The sequence below is a fragment of the Lycium barbarum genome, chromosome 12 (assembly GCF_019175385.1).
Source record: "Lycium barbarum isolate Lr01 chromosome 12, ASM1917538v2, whole genome shotgun sequence".
Taxonomy (NCBI): domain Eukaryota; kingdom Viridiplantae; phylum Streptophyta; class Magnoliopsida; order Solanales; family Solanaceae; genus Lycium; species Lycium barbarum.
Window position 1 is genome coordinate 103,011,755 of NC_083348.1, and position 17,238 is coordinate 103,028,992.

Consider the following 17,238-nt stretch of genomic DNA (forward strand, 5'->3'; position numbering starts at 1 on the left):
TATTTTACTTTTCAAGGCTAAATTATTGTGTTCGTGGACTACGTTTACTACATTTAGCACTGTCTAAAATGTTGTGCAAGTTTTCTAAGTTAATACAGAATTTTATGGGCAACGAGGTTTTAAGAGGAAGCAATAGATATTAGAAAACTGCATTTGCAGGCAAAAGTGAGGAAATGTTAGTTTTGATCTCCAAATAAAGGGAGGTCATCAATATTTTGTAGTAAAGTGAGTAACATTCATCGATGATTCTCTGCAAATGCATCACACTTCAATCCAGAAGTTGCCTGGCCAAAATCTAACTACCCTAGAAGACTAAAAGTCTACAACCAAAAGAAAAGATTAATGAAACAGCTCTTGGGAAGAAATATATTTTGGTTCTGCTTCCAGTAGCCTAGGAAGAAATATATTTTGGTTCTACTTCCAGTAGCGAGGTGTAGTGTTTCAAGACAGGATTTTCACCACTGATCAGTTGGAAGTGGGAGTATCTATCATCCATTCTCTTCCAACTGTACATACACAGCCAGAGAAGAAAACACATTATTGCAAAGAGCCAAGGTGGTTGGTCGATTAGACTGATATAACTAAAGTGAATCATCAAACAAGACTATATTTGGGGGTTCTGAATTCCTGATTGATTCCAGGAAACCAAATGTAAAGATTGTGATTCTGGTTTGGCTTTTGCCTATTTGGTTCATACATCCAAAATCGGCCTGGGATCTTGTCTAAAATTCATTAAAATTTCATTCTCTCGAACAGAATCTGCAGTTCTTTTCCTAAACAGATACAAAACTTAACCAATGGCATAGTGTTAGTGCTTCAGGCATGCAAATGTAGCATCTAGCAGCATTGCATAATCAAGACAAATTCCACTCCCAAAAAAAAACTGTATAGGCTTGTGCTCATGAATGAAAAGACCAAGTAACATTACAACTGCCACTGTGAAAATAGCAGTTAAGAAAAATGTATCTAAGGATATTGGCAAGTTTACCAGCTTGAGACATGAAAAAGAAAAAAAAGAAAAAAGAAATATACAGCTTCTTTTAAGAGGAGATGGTCTAATATACAGCTTCTTTCTTGAAGAGATGGTAGAATATACAACTTCTTTCTCAATGACATGGTGAATTCTACTAAGTTTTGGATGATGCAGGAACTACCACAACATGCATATCCGCGTTGTTTGGAGGCAATGCTAACCGAAGAGGATATAGATTCCCATTGATCTTGTTGCGTGAACAGACAGTAATATTCTCCAGCCCTGTAATTTCCTCCAACTTTTCAGTCAGTTCCTCTAGCCCATGCCCTTTGAAATGAAAAGAAGGCCCTTCCACTGCATCATTCGCATTTCCATTTTCATCTGCCACATGGTAATAGATCAACCGGCCTTCAGATTTCATCGGAGAAGCATCAAATCCATCTCTTGACTGCAAATTCAATCATAACAATAATAAGAAAAATCACTTGTTATCTCATTTTTGCAGTATGATTAAAGAACACACTAGTTATTTTGAGAGAAAACTAACCTCACTCGCGGAATACGTAGGGGATATAAAATGAAAAGAAGAGCTGGAATCATCATCTAATCGTTCTGATTGTGTAATTTTTGGTGTTGGTTCGGGCAATTTCTCAACAATATCCACTTCCCATAAGATCCAATCGTGATGTCTATGAGGTATGTCATGTGTAATTGAATTTCGCCAAGGGGGTAAGCCACCATTAGCGCGTAAATAATTCCCATATCTTGTTTTAAGCTTCACAAGGAATCCATCTTTCATTGGTTCCCACTCAACTGAGGAATCCAACCTTTTAGGCAAACTCTGAACAACTTTCTGACCTGTGACACCAAGAAGGACTTGGTCATCTGTGGCTGTTAGATATTTGCCATAGCAACTCTTCAACCGGATAACATTTTCGACTTCTTCAGGGAATTCAATTGTCCATTTTGCACTCCTGGAAGTTCCATGGCGATCTTGATACACGGTTTCTTGATCGGGATCGGCTAATAAGAATTTATCATGGTGGCTTTTTAGCCTAACGGATTTGGCTCTCTGGAAGAATTCCATCCCAGAATTCTGCAATGATTTACAAAAAAATAATGCAAATTGCAATGATCAAACACCCTTTTTTTTCAAAAAAAAAAAAAAAAAAAAACTAATTTTTTTGTTGTTGGTACAATCTTGAAATCAACCTGAATCATAGACTCTTTGAGTATTTAGAAAGAATAATCCATGTGGATGGACACGGGAAAAAGATTTGCAAATTTATGACGAAACTAACAATGGAAGCTAGGTGTGCTTTAGCGGTTATTAAAGGCATGTCACGTGTGAGATAAAAAATCAGTCACAGGTTGAAAGGAGTTTACCTTTGGATCTTGTGAAGCTCTTTTTATTTTTTTACAATTTTTGTACATTGCATGCAAAAAATAGGCGCTATTGAAATCACTCAAAAGAAACTGTTGGTATTATTATAACAAGTAGAATTGACTTGAAAAATAGACAGGCGAAATTTTTGCACAATAGTTTAAAAGTTCCATTATATTATTATCCCTAGATATGAACATATTCTTTTTAATCCACTACCGTCACTTTAGAATGTCCCGATTGATCTATGACCTCTGACACGGCCACATCGACTTCTTTATTGATTTTGACTATTGATGATCTGTTTTTTAGCCGGTTTGAATATTGAAGATTCACTATAAATTTCAATCATAAATTATTATTTTTCAAAATTTTATTAGATAGGGGCAGGGAACTGAGCTGCTAGTTCCCTAGTTAATCAATATCGGACAAGGATAAAATTCCAGCCTTGCACGTTGACTTTACCGAATTTAGTTGTTGACCAGTACGTGGCCTAGTGGGTTGCTAGACCCCACAGCACAGTGCAACCAAAAATAAAATGAAAAATCAAGTTTTATTAGAGCAAAAGCTTTAACGTTTTTTCAGTAAAATAACAGCTGATGGAGGAAAGCCATAGATTTGTCATCGTTACTAGTAATTGGAAAAGAATTTAACTTTTATAGGATGACATAAAGAATTTGTACAATATTGACGTAGATTAGCCTATTGTAGCATGTTATTGGCGGCCTTATTTTTTCAAGGTGCTAATTTCACTTATTTTGGACGGTTATCCGCAATTATATTTATTTATATTGACAATGTATCCAAATTAAACTCATTAGAAAAAGATAGTACCTGCTTAACTGGTGCCTTCTTAGACCTCCGGGATTGATAGTTTATGTCATTTAGGGATCCAGTATCAGGAGAAGCTGTATAGTCATCGAGCACAGAATTAAAACTCGATGCATGCGATAAACAACTTGACACTGATTCACTAGTATCTGAAATAGTAATGTCCACAACTTCTACACCCCACATAATCCAATCTTGAGTAGATGTCCTGTTAGGAACATCATGAGTTATAGAATTTCTCCAAGGTGGTGTAGCTCCATTAGCCCTCAAATATTTCCCTTCACTTGTTCTAAGCTTCACATGTAATCCTTCTCGTATTGGCTCCCATCCAATTGATGCATCCGTATTCTTTGTTGGAACAGTTTGAAGAACCTTTTTACCAGTCATCCCCAGAAGAAATGGCTGTTCAGTTGCTGTTAAGTACAACCCATAACAGCTTTTTAGTCGAATTACGTTGCTTTTTGCGGCAACTAATTCGACTGTCCATCGCGCTCTGTGCGATGACCCGTTTCGGCTTTGTCGGACAATTTGTTCGTTTTCGTCAGCCACTAGGTATTTTCCGAGGTGGCTCTGAAGCCTTACTGCTTTAGCTCCTTCAAAAAATTCCATGCCATTCTACATTCATAGGTCAAAGGGAGCATCAGCTTAACCAGTCAAAGGAAAAAATGAGCTAAATTGAAGAAAACATTGTAAAGATACAATCAATTCATTTTCCAATCCTCCATGTTAAACGGTCGGATTATCACTCATTGTTTACTCGATTCAACATGTTAAATTCAATGGCGAAGCTAGAATTTTGAGTTTATAAATTCTAATTCCAAAATTATTTATATACTGTATTAAGTCTATTTGTTAACACAAATACATGGTCTGTGCCAAAACTGTTGGCTGTAATCGTGCTCCGCACCAATCAAATATTCGGTTAAAATGAGTGAAGGCAATGTAATAAGCGGGTCAAAATAAAACCTAATCCCAAACATACAATCAAACTTGGATAGCAAAAATTATATAAATTTCAAAGAACTTAAGCTTGTAATTTAAGAAAAATACATTAATTTTCACCTTTTTCTTTCTAACATAAAAATTAAAAAAATGAAAAATTGTATTATGATCCATCTTTTGAATAATCCTCATTCAACCCATTTTGACTCAAGCAAACTTTAGGTAATTGCCTTATACACATTATTGATTTTGACTCGTTTTCATCCACTCAAATTTTTAATCCCACCCATCCATTTGCGACCTCTAAAATCTTACTGTCTTACCTGTCCTGAACTTGAATGTGAAGAACAATCAGATTCAATTGATGGCCAGCTTGGAATTGACGAAACAGAGCGATGAGTGCATTCATCATCTCCAAAAGAAGAGAAGCTCGACAGAGTTGAAGGATAACTCTTTAAAGATTCAGAATCTAACACATCCACATCCCATAACACCCAATCTTGTGTTGCAGTTCTATTAGGTAAATCATGAGTAATAGAGTTTCTCCAAGGGGGTGTTGCCCCATTTGCCCTCAGAAATTTGCCTCCCCTTGTCCTTAACTTCACTTGGTATCCTTCTTTTATAGGCTCCCACTCAATTGAACCGTCCGTTGCAGTAGCTGCTAATGCTTGGAGTACCTTTTTACCCGTCATGCCAAGAAGGAAAGCATCGTCAGAAGCCGAGAGGTATTTGTTATGGCAACTTTTGAGACGTATAACGTGAGGATTGCCTTGGACCAGTTCGACTATCCAACGTGCCTTTTTTGATGAACCGTTACGGCTTTGTCGGACGGTTTGTTCGTCATCATTGGCGACAATGTACTTGCCAAGATGACCTTTGAGCCTAACAACTTTAGCTTTGTTGAAGAACTCCATTGTCTATTAACTTTTTTTTTTCTGTATTGTAAAGCAATTGTTTGTTTGGTAGTCTTTGGTTCTTATGGTCATTTGATTTAAAGGACTCTGCTCTCTAATATTGAAAATAATATACTATTCAACTCGTTCAAATCGACGACTTTGAGGGTTGACTTCAGAAATTGATTTTTTGGAAGCCTGGGGCGGGACACGTGTTTCCCTGACCGCATAACGATTGGGCTAGTTGTTGCGGCATAAAAATGGAAAAAAATAGGAAGAAACAAAAGTCTATATGCAGTTTAGTTGAAAGTTTTGGAAGACCAAATCAACGTTGTGGAATTATAGGGTCACAAGGTCAGTAACTAGACGTTGGCTTATAGAAAAGACAAAACTTGAAACTTTTACATTAATTTTCAGAAGACTTACGGATGGAAAACTGGAAACTACCTCATAATTGTCTATTTATAATTGAAAGTACAAGGACTAAATTAGAGATACAAATTACTTTCGAGCTCTTCTATTATTTCAGTGAGGCCTGTTAGGTTTGAAGTTATATGGTGAATCTAAAGTCGATCGTCAATGAACCTAGAGTCCTCCTTTCAGCTTGGACTTGTTATACGTATGTTTTATAAGGTCTGCACAGGGGTTTAATAAATGATAGTCCTAGATTGGATTTTTAAATTACGTCTAATGGGATTAATCCCAAATTGTGTAACATATTTTTACTTGCATCTATCACCATGTGCTTCTTTCGTTCAACTTGGCCAATGGAGTTGCGCTAGGTTCTTTCTAGCTAAATTCAGCTTATTAAATTACTAACTCTATTTTAATTTGGTTCATGCTCAATTTTTCATGTGAATGCATTTTATTCCAAAAATCACAACCGGTGCTACGTTATTAGAAATTCAGATTTTGTTTTTGAAAAACAATTCTGCCGGAATAAATTCAGCTTATTAAATTACTAACTCTATTTTAATTTGGTTCATGCTCAATTTTTCATGTGAATGCATTTTATTCCAAAAATCACAACCGGTGCTACGTTATTAGATATTCAGATTTTGTTTTTGAAAAACAATTCCGCCGGAAACAGTCCCTCTACCTGTCAAAGTAGGGGTAAGGTCTGCATACACTCTATCCTCTCTAGGCCCTACTTTGTGCGATTTCAGGGGATATGTTGTTGTTGTTGCTAAGAAACAATTTTCAGAAAAATTAGACAAGTATAATTCAAATTTGCAGAATAAGTTTCAAGCTAAGTTTCCATAACAGTCTCAGACTCCAACAAAATGTAACTTTCGAATTAACACGTTTACCTTTCCGTTTCCAGTCAAATACTTAGGCTTTTTTGTTTCCACACGGCAAATCAGTTCGTAATTAGTATCAAATACTAACCACGTAGAAATCTATTTTCTCTTTTAAAAAAAAAAAAAAAAAAAAAAGTAAAACTACTTTCTCAAGCACACCAAAGAATTAATTACTCAATAAATAGATTGATTAATTGATTTGGAAAATGGACATTAGCAATATAACATGCTAAATGTACGTACGCTTGACACCTAGATTTACTGTTTACTGCACATTTACCAAACTTCCTTAAGAAACGGATTTCAAAAAATATTTACTTGGTCTAGCTTCATATAATCCTAACTAATTCAAAATGTGTTTTTGTATTGATATATTAAGATATGATACATAATACCAAATTCGAAAGTTAAACAGAGTCGTCTATTCTGAAAAAAAAATGACAGTGAAAGGCGGGACGAGTCGGGTTGCTTGCGCTGCGTGCAAGTACCAAAGAAGAAAATGCACTCCACAATGCGTTCTAGCTTCTTATTTCCCAGCAGATCAGCCGAAAAAGTTCCAAAACGCGCATCGCCTCTTTGGGGTACGCAATATCATGAAAATTTTGGAGCAATTGGAGGATGAAGATCAAAAAGCTGATGCCATGAAATCTATAATTTTCGAGTCTGATATGAGGGAAAAGTTTCCAATCTATGGTTGTGTGGAGTGTATTTCTTATCTTCGCCAACAGTTGCAGCTTGCCTTACAAGAACTTCAGTATGTATACACTCAGCTTGATATCTATAGACAACAAAATTTAGCACTAATTTCTTCTAGTGAAAATTCTGTTGGCAATGGGATGTTCATGGTCCCATTCTTCTCCAGTACTGAAGGTGAGTCCAGTACTGAAGGAATCACATATCCTGATTTTGATATGTCAAATGAGCTTAGTAGTCAACTATCTGCTTAAGCCAAACTAGTGTCAATTTTGTGACAAGTCTCGGTTGTTTCTTCCTTTTCTTTTAAAGTCATCTATTGTTTCTTATGGATATTCAATTTGTTAAACTATGAGTATGAAAAAGTCAGATTTAGACCTACTCATTCAGTATTTTGCTAATGTTTCTGTTTCTCTTCTTAATTCCTAAAGTACATGGAGATACGCTTTGCCTATGTTTACTGCCCACTTGAATCTGTTTTATTATCTTAATTTGAAAAAATTCGAATGTAAGTTTTTAGGATAAAAGAAGATCCAATTGTGCACTCTTAAGGGACTTGGAACAAGTTAGATCTTGATACAATTAGCTCAAAGGAAAAACAAAAGGCACCAGCATATTCTTTAGACATTTTTTAAGATCTTTGTTTTCTTTTTTCTATCGGGAAAGATGTATTTTCTCTTAAAAAAAAAAGATTAAACTAATATATAATGGCATTAATATAAATTTTGCTTTACTAAAAGCGTCAATTAAATATAAGGACTCAATCAATTTATTGAAGCAAAATTTTCAGACTGGTTGCAAAGATTGATTTTTTATATATAGCCAAACTGGTTTACGAAACTGATTTAGTAAAATATTCTGATAAATTTGGTGAAAAATTTAACTAGAAGAGACTATACTATCCATTTGTCATCTAGCTTTAATTCTAAATGCATATAATTACAAACACAGCCAATCATATGACAAGAATTAATATTTCAAAATATCTACAGCTGAAACAACAAATATTACTACTTACTTTCAAGCATACAAGAGTTGAGATCACATAGTCCCTCTATAGGTCATCCGATTTACAATTCGAGCTGCATCGTTCACTCTATTTGCTCTTTCATAAATGCCAGCAACAACTAGATGCAACTCTTTCTTGTTAACATTAGGATTCGAGTCTAGTTTCTGATACAATGTCTCAACCATCTCCAAATTCCTTCTAGCACCATAAAGACTTAGCATTTGAAAGTGAACTTCATCCGAGAAGACACATCCCTCTTCCTGCATCTCTTTATATACCATGTCTGCCTTTTCAAACTCTTGCAACTTCCCATAAGCATTAAGGACTAGAGCAATCACATTAGAATTAGGAAAATATCCTGCTCCCTTCATCTTCTCGAATACCTCTATGAGATTAGTGTACTTCCTATTTCTGGAATATAACTCTATCATACACTCAAAAACTGCAATATCCTTCAACTCTCCAGCATCAAAAGCTTGTCTGAACACCCATGTAGCTTCCTCTATTCGTCCAGATCTAGCAAGAATCGTTATTGCAGTTTCTCTAGGAATATTATCAGGGCGCTTCAACTCATGCAACAAACGTTTAGCATGCGCAACCAAACCAGCTCTCTCGTATGCTACAATCATCGTCTGATATAGAACCTGATCAATTTCAACTCCAGAACTTCTCAGCTTTTGGAATAAAATAGCTGCTCGATCTAATTTTCCCACTTTACCCCATATAGATATTATGGTCGAGTAGGTAATGGCATTAGGCTCAATTCCTATGTTCTGCATTTCTTGAATAAGATTGTTAGCTTTTTCATGCTCCAATGTCTTCCCATAAATCTTAATCATCGTGTTGTAAGTCACGACATTTTGTTCAATACTTTTCCTCTGCATCAATCGAAACAAATGTATAGCTTCCCCGAAAAGCTCAGCCTCACCATAAACCCTCAGAAGAGTATTGTAGCTGACCACATTTGGTTCAATTCCCATTTTCCTCATACTCCAAAACAATCTATCTGCCTCTTTTGCCATATCAAGCTGTCCATAAACATCAATCATTATATTACAAGTTGTGAGATCAAGAGGGCACTTCTCCTCATTCATCTCGGAGAAAACTGATAGCGCCTCCAGAAACTTTTGGTTCTCAACATACATAGTCAAGAGCGTCGAGTAACTTACTGTATCCGGCATAACACCCACTGACCTCATCTCTTTGACTAACAGCCTCGCTTCGCGAAAAAACTTTGCTTTTCCAAACACATTAATCATGGTATTATAAGCAACAAGATCAGGAGTAATCCCTGAGCTTTTCAGTCTAGAAAAAATAGAAATCGCCTTAGAATAATCACACAGCTTTCTTGACAATTCGATCAAATTACTATACAAAACAAGATCACCACTAACATGATCTTGTTCCATCTTTTGAAGCCAAGATAAAGCATCATCGAACAACCCCTCTTTACCAAAATGGGTAATAAGAGTAGAATAAGTATACCTATCAGGTGACAAAGCTCTTTGACGCATTTCATCAAACAGTCCATATGCAAGACCCCACTGCTTCGCTCGCAGTACATTACGCAATGCAACATTGTACGCAAACACAGAGGGAGTGTAAAGCGCCACTTCATTAATCCAATCAAGCAAAGCTAACGAGCGTTGCCAGTCAGACTCACGTGAAAGAAGCGTGACCATAAACCGCATTGAAAGATTTCGGTTTTTATAAGGCGACATTAACGCAAACAGTTCGTGTTCATTAGTTGTCTGTCCAATTGAAGACAATAAATCATCCATGTCAACGCTATGGTCCAAGTACGAATTTGACTGCTGTTTTCGCCGGTACGGTCGATGGTTAGAAGACGAAAATGGCGGCGTTTTAAGTGTTGTTTTTCTCCAGACATCTTTTGTTGATGACGTGGCGGAGAGTGAAAAGACAATGAAATGGGTTCGTAGTGGCTTATGTTTAGTGTAGTGTACGAGGATAGTGATTCGATGTTGTTGAGAAAATGGAGATGATGGAATGCAGAAATTGGAAGCACAAGTTGAGAGCAAAAGCGTGGACATAGTACCGTTCAGGGGGGAACATGGGTCCAAACCGTTAATCTCATATGTGCTTCATATTCATACGTTTTATCCGGCTTAAAATATCAATGTCATTAACCATAACATATGTGTCAAAATAGAATTGCCTTTGATAATAAATATTTTATCCTTAAATTAAAAAAAATTCAGCACAAACTCAAATTAATCAGATGTCTAATCAAAATAACTACATAACGTGTACTCTGGGAGTCATTTGATTGGTGGGATAAGTAAAATAATCACGGGATAAAATGTGGAATTATTTTATTAGCATTTGGTTATGTGTATTAATTAATCTCATGATTATTTTATCTCAACACTCGTACTAAAATTGTACTAAAATGATAGAATTAGCTATTCATATAGTGTGGGATAACTAATCTCATGGGATATTTCAACCCTTAGAAGTTAGAATATCCTTATCTATCTCATCCCACTAATCAAACGACCCTTTTAAGGAAAAAAATGGGAATTTTCCTTTTAATAACAAAGGTACCCAAAGCACTTGTACGATCATTACTTCACCAAATATTGTCTCCAATTTTCTCACAAGACTGTACAAATGAGAGATTTATATTTGTTTCTATTGAAATTTTAACACTGATCTCCCATTGGTTTAGAACAAAAAGAATACACATCGTCCTTTTTATAAAATAAAAATAAATAATAAGTTATATGTCCTACTCTATAATTTCTTTGCATGTCCCAGGTTACTTTGGACCTATGGTATCAAAAGCATGGCAGCATGTGTATGAAAAATATTACTACAGAATAAATCCCCATTCAACATACAAACAGCTTATTTGCATTAAAAATTCATTTTCCAACTAAAAACGAAAAAGTTAAGAAAATATATCCAATTGAAATTAAAATGGCTAGATGATTTGATCGCTTTATATAACATTTGGTATGAGTCTGTCTTTTTACATTCTCCACTTAAAGATTAGATTTTTCTCTAGAGTAGGGTTCGAATTCATAACGTGCGCCTAATTCACACATCATGTTGCGCTCTTACTATTAGACCAAAACGCTAGGGGCTAGAAAGAGATTGAGACTCGAGAACGAGCAATTTTTTCAACCATCTAAGATTAAGGGACAAATACAAGTAAAGTGAATCGTAACTTAAGAACGGAGCTTGTTGACATGAACACAATTTGTTAGAAATATATTCTCATTCCAATGGTACGTCAGTCTTACCAACATCAACCAACATACATCATGATTATATTGAAGTGTAAACGCTATGTTTTTCTCAATTTTTTCAATTGCTTTAGTTTTAGTTGGCTTCAAAATCATTATTAACTTGATAAATGAAGTGGACTTTCGTTAATGAATGCTCATTGCTAATGTATTCTCTTGCGTACGTTCATTTCATATGCCGAACATGACCGAAAATCCTTACTGAACGTGTACAATCAGCTTTTCAGCAAATTCTACGAGGCTAAAGTGCGTTTTCATAGGGTAATTGCGATTAGCTTAATTATGCTATTGGGAAGAATGGATGTTTTTATTATAAATAGTTACTATATAATGATTAAAATTAGTTAGGCAATCACATTCTCTCCTACTTAATATCCAATTGTTGTAACATCAACAATTACAAAATCTAACTACAATAGATTCGTAATTACGCAGTATGGGCCAGCATTGGGGCCAATTTAATTCGGGCAATTTGCAGGATTGTCCTTCGCTGGGGGTGATCTTTAATATTTACCCTCAAATTTGTGGTCTTTAACTTTTGTCCTTCAAGCAGAATTACACATGGGTAGAATTTGCAAAATTCTGCCTTGCAATTTTATTTTTTTGTTTTACTGAGCTGAGGTTCGAACCCACAACCTCGGGATATTAAGCGAAGGACAAAACTTAAAGACCACCAATTTGAAGGGCAAAAATTAAAGACCACCCCAAATGAAGGACAATCGGCGCAATAAAAAAATTTGAGTCCATATAGTACCGGATCATTTGCACTTTTGTCCCTATTTTGTGTTCATCTTTAATTTTTGCCTTCAAATGCACTGGTTTTAATTTTCCTTTCAAAATCGAATTTATATCTATAGAGGCATAAGTTACATATTATAATATTCACAAGTTATGCCTGTGCTATTAAAGAACTTACGCTCAATAGGCATAAGTTTGAATTTTGAAGGACAAAAATAAAAGCTGAAGGACAACTGTGCAATTACTTGTATAGTAATAAAACAAGAGTGCACCATAAATTTCCAACTTACAAACAAAAATAGCAAAAATGATACTTTCCGTATTACTCAAAGAAGCTAACACGTCACAAGTCATCAAGCGATTCCCCTTGTCAGGGGTTGGAGACCGTGGACCGTAGACACTTCAAACACGCAAAACCAAACTTAATTATACGCATTTCAATATAATTTTTTCCAGATTATCAACTTCACTCATTATAGACATCTATTTATTTTTAGTCAGGGCAAAATTTAGCATATAAGTTTTGGGTTTATAATCAATAATTGACTCAAATTTTAAAAGTTTTACTGAATAAAAGTAACTCATATCCATTTTAGTGTAACTCTTTTCAAGAAATCAACTTCGCCCATTATAGACATTTATGATTTAAGTACAAATAAGAAGTTTCAAACTTTGACTCATAAATTCAAAATCTAAAATTCATCTCTATCTTTTAATAAATAATAAAAAGTAAGAAGATTTTTTTTTTATATCAGTATATAAAAATTAAACTCAATTAAAATTAGAACTACTTCACCCCAAATCACTTTCCTGCAATCCCAAAACAACAAAAAACAAAAAACTATAAATGATGAGAACATAGTCCTTTGTACTAGCCGGCCTCCAGTATACACACCAGTTAAGTACAACTTCCATTTTTCATCTTCCCACCTAACTTCACTCCACCACTCTTAACAACAACACCCTCTTTGACAAAACCCATTAAAATATATACATTCGCGAAAAGATTACACCAAGCAGTTAATGTTGAATTTTTTCTTCAGATTACATAATTATTGAAGACTTCTCTGTCTCTATTGCTCCTTTGTTTCAATCTTTTTTCTTTGTTAATGAAAAAAAAAAGATTGAAATGAAGAAGCTAAAAACGTATTACCTTCACCTTCGTCACCCAACAACAATGGAACGTAAATGGATCTTTCCACTTGCAATTGGTTCCATTGTTTCCCTTTTCCTGTTATTCCTCACAACCCTAACCACACCAAACGGAACCCCACTTCTCCCTTTATACCGTTACTACTCTTCTTATAACGCCGTTAATGTATTCATCGAGTCAAAGCTAAAACCCTTACCAATCTCCACCGTTCCTCCGCCGCCACGTGTCGCTTATCTAATCTCCGGTTCAGCCGGTGACGGTGGCATGACGAAACGTACACTACAAGCACTTTATCATCCGAATAATCAGTATGTTGTACATCTAGATGCTGAGTCATCACCTGAAGAGCGTTTGGATCTGCATAATTATGTTACTAATCATCCCATTTTTAACGAGTTTAAGAATGTTAGGATGATTACTAAAGCTAATCTGGTGACTTATAGAGGACCTACTATGGTTGCTAATACACTTCATGCTGCTGCTATTTTGCTTAAGGAAGCTGGTGAATGGGATTGGTTTATTAATTTAAGTGCTTCTGATTATCCACTTGTTACTCAAGATGGTAAAAAAAAAAAAAACTATTTTCTTGTTAATTAATTAGCTTGATTCTGATTGCTTTTGATTATATGGAGTTTAATGGGGATTTTTCTTTTTCCTGTTTGATTAGATCTGCTTCATACATTTTCGTATTTACCGCGGGATCTTAACTTCATTGATCATACAAGCAAAATTGGCTGGAAAGAGTAAGTGATTCTATCTTGTACCACAAAGGAAATGATTTTTTTTTTTCGTTCTGTTTTGGTTGAGAATTAGTACTCGTTTGGCCATAGAAATCAAATATTTTTCACTTTATTTGGAATTTTTGAAGTTGGAGTTGTGTTTGGTTATAGTTTTTGCAGAAAAGATATTTGGTTGTTTGAATGTACTAAAAGTGAAAACATGATTTAAAGTGAAAAAAAAATTCCGGTAAAAAGTGAATGATTCTCATGGCCAAACGGGTAGGATTGATTATATGAGTTTAACTTGACTCATGTTTCTGAAGGTTCCAAAGGGCAAAGCCAATTATTGTTGATCCAGGATTGTATGCGACTAAAAAGGCAGATGTTTTCTGGATTACACAGAGAAGAAGTGTGCCAACAGCTTTTAAGCTTTTTACTGGTGAGGTTTGGAATCATTTATGCTTGAGCTCAAAGATTTGAACTTTTTCTTTTTGGACATGTTATACTTTATTTATATGTGATGATGTGTTAATCATTATTCAGTCCACCCCTGCTAAACTGTGTTGTGTCGCTTTCAATTCCTTACTCAATCACAAGTCTGAATCGATCTGAATTTTTGCTTGGTCACATTAGGAAGTTTGAAAATGTGAAGAATAAAAGCAGGAGAAAAGAAAGTACTTCCCCTGTCCCCGTGTATCTTGATTTCCTATCATATACTAGTCTAGGGCTTGACTTTGGTGGCGTCCACCTTGTAACCTGAATTAGAACTTGCAGGAATGGTTGTTAAATCACTTATTGGTGAAGAGCAAGGACACAAAATTCTGTTTAAGATGCTCAAGATTTAATAATTCATGGTCAATAGACATTTTCTTTGTAAGGGAATTTCAACTTTGACTTCTTTCTTTTCCAAACAGATTGTGTTTGCTTTACCAGTGAACCTGAAAAGAAACTTGCTCTATGCTTTAGTACAACATAATTTGGTTAATTGAATTGGGAGAGGTCATATGTCATAATTAACAAGTACTTTTTGGACAGTTAAAAGAGAGTTTCTCATATATTACAAATAAAGTGGAAGGATAGGGAAACTAGATGTAGGAGGGAGATATCTTGCTCCAAAAGTTTGCTCCGGCATAGTGGAAACACTTTATAGGATTAGGCACGTCCTAGTGACACTTGACAACATACAGACACGGTATTAATTGAGACTTTTAATATCTGGAAACATGGGCTATCGGAGCAATTCACCTGGTGTATTAACTTAGATGTCCCCCTGTACTGAACAGTCTTTAAAGTATTTGAGCTGTGTGACACTTGTCACTGATAAATGGAATCCATAACGGCCACATTGGAGGATTCGGATGCCCCGTGACAAATTAATAGATTATGATACAGCTTCTATGAAGGAAGTGGTGTCTGATTATAGTAGCAACTGTAATTGTCATTGGGGTGGATGGTAAATGTATCCAAAATCAGTGCGGATTCAGTAACTACCGTGTAGAAAGTATTTAGTTGCCTGAAGATTTTAAGAGTTCCCATATATCGCATGACTTCATTGTCAAAAGTTTACCTTGCCTGAGCTTCAGGTCTCATCCATAGCAAGTAGTAGGTTCAGACACATCATTGGAACCTTTATCAACAATATAGCCACACCCTTCACTTACCTTCCTATGGGCAGAATGGGGGAATAGTTGATCGTCATTCTGCCTCCATCGTTCTGTTTGCTAATAGGAAACAAGTTCTGTTCCTACAGCTTGATGTATCAGACTGTTTCAATCAAGAAATTGTGTTCACTAGGATAAATGTTTTTGCTGACAGAGACTCTCCATAGGATCACATTTATGTTGTTGAATATTGCCAACTTTGTCAAGTGTGGGGATTGATACGCTGTATATTTTATCTCTTGTTACATTCGGTAAATATAGTTTATATCTCGTGACTTCTAAAAGAAACTTTTAAGTCTCATTCTTTATGCCAGTACAAAATATAAGCAGCTCAAATTTCTGTTTAACATGACTTTCTGAAAGCTACTTTAGGGGAACATAAGGGAAACTATCCTTATAATTGGAGGGGGCTGAAAAAGCAGTATACAATGGGCAATATTTTAACATGGGGAAATATTGCTTCATTTATTCCCTATCTAGCTAAAATAGATTTGTTTAAAAGAAAGCTGAATTTTTTATTTTTGTTGTTGACTTTTATTAGTAATAGTATAATTGTTGCTTGCTTGAATTCCACATACTAGGTATAAAACATTACGGTTGCTCACTTTACAGGGTCTGCTTGGGTGGTTCTTTCTCGCCCTTTCATTGACTTCTGCATATGGGGATGGGACAACTTGCCCAGGACTGTTCTTATGTACTACGCAAATTTCATCTCCTCTCCAGAAGGCTATTTCCATACTGTCATCTGTAATGCTCATGAATTTCGCAACACCACAGTAAACAGTGACCTTCACTATATATCGTGGGATAACCCTCCAAAGCAGCACCCTCACTACCTTACACTTAATGACATGCAAAGGATGGTTGACAGTAATGCTCCTTTTGCTAGAAAGTTCCATAGGGATGATCCCGTGCTTGACAAAATTGATTCTGAACTCCTATTTCGAGGTAAAGACAGGCTTGTTCCTGGTGGGTGGTGCATTGGAAGTCAGAAGAATGGGACAGATCCTTGCTCCGTCGCAGGTAATATCACCGTCCTCAAACCAACTTCAGGGGCAAAGAGGTTGGAGAAGTTGATAGGATCTCTCCTATCAAATGAGAATTTCCGCCCCAAACAGTGCATATAGCAAAAAGCATGCCTTAGAAGGTTGTTTTTCTTAATCATAGTCTTCAGAGGAAAGCAAGGAATATCTAAATGTATCCAATCTGCAGTAATTCTTGTAATCTGCAGAAAAGAAAAAACATGCAGAGTAATGCTCCGGGAACACAAGGGCATGTGTATCTGTTCTTTGTTCCTCACTGTATGAATCAGGTTGCCCTGCATTGACAAAGGATACAATTTCCTCATTTTGAACTTCTTGTCACTTTACTATAATGGAGCATTTTGACAACGTGAGACCTTTGAAGGAAAGAAGTGTATCAGGTTTCCTTTCCGCTTCACATGTGAAACTACTGTGTAGTGATATTTTCTTTTTGTTATAGGCTTGTAGAACAAGACTAATTGGAGTCTCTTTTATGAGGTTTGCACATGATTTAATCTGGTAAAATATTTCTATTTTATGTTTAATCTGCAATGCTATCTTCACTACTGTCAAAGTGCTGCCCTATTGTTGCACATGTAAAGACTCTAATTGCCTGCATGGGAAAATGCCATAGCTTCCCCAACGTATGT

General features: G+C 35.6%; 4 protein-coding genes across 4 annotated transcripts; 2 read left to right on the forward strand and 2 right to left on the reverse strand.

Moving 5' to 3' along the window:
- Positions 1-893: 893 nt before the first annotated feature.
- Positions 894-5,186, reverse strand: LOC132621979 (uncharacterized). The gene is made up of 4 exons (XM_060336488.1): positions 4,454-5,186; positions 3,192-3,803; positions 1,521-2,069; positions 894-1,421 (listed from the first exon to the last, which is right to left on the reverse strand). The coding sequence occupies exons 1-4, from the start codon at positions 5,042-5,044 to the stop codon at positions 1,128-1,130; spliced, it is 2,046 nt and encodes a 681-aa protein (XP_060192471.1). The 5' UTR covers positions 5,045-5,186; the 3' UTR covers positions 894-1,127.
- A 1,731-nt stretch (positions 5,187-6,917) lies between these two features.
- LOC132624747 (LOB domain-containing protein 27-like) lies at positions 6,918-7,271 on the forward strand. The gene has a single exon (XM_060339476.1). The coding sequence runs from the start codon at positions 6,918-6,920 to the stop codon at positions 7,269-7,271; it is 354 nt and encodes a 117-aa protein (XP_060195459.1).
- Positions 7,272-7,918: 647 nt separating this feature from the next.
- LOC132621980 (pentatricopeptide repeat-containing protein At5g39980, chloroplastic) lies at positions 7,919-10,162 on the reverse strand. The gene has a single exon (XM_060336489.1). It carries the CDS (start codon positions 10,075-10,077, stop codon positions 8,059-8,061), a length of 2,019 nt encoding a protein of 672 aa, XP_060192472.1. The 5' UTR covers positions 10,078-10,162; the 3' UTR covers positions 7,919-8,058.
- Positions 10,163-12,883: 2,721 nt separating this feature from the next.
- LOC132621630 (beta-glucuronosyltransferase GlcAT14B-like) lies at positions 12,884-17,121 on the forward strand. The gene is made up of 4 exons (XM_060335967.1): positions 12,884-13,748; positions 13,854-13,929; positions 14,229-14,344; positions 16,179-17,121. The coding sequence occupies exons 1-4, from the start codon at positions 13,163-13,165 to the stop codon at positions 16,691-16,693; spliced, it is 1,293 nt and encodes a 430-aa protein (XP_060191950.1). The 5' UTR covers positions 12,884-13,162; the 3' UTR covers positions 16,694-17,121.
- Positions 17,122-17,238: the final 117 nt, after the last annotated feature.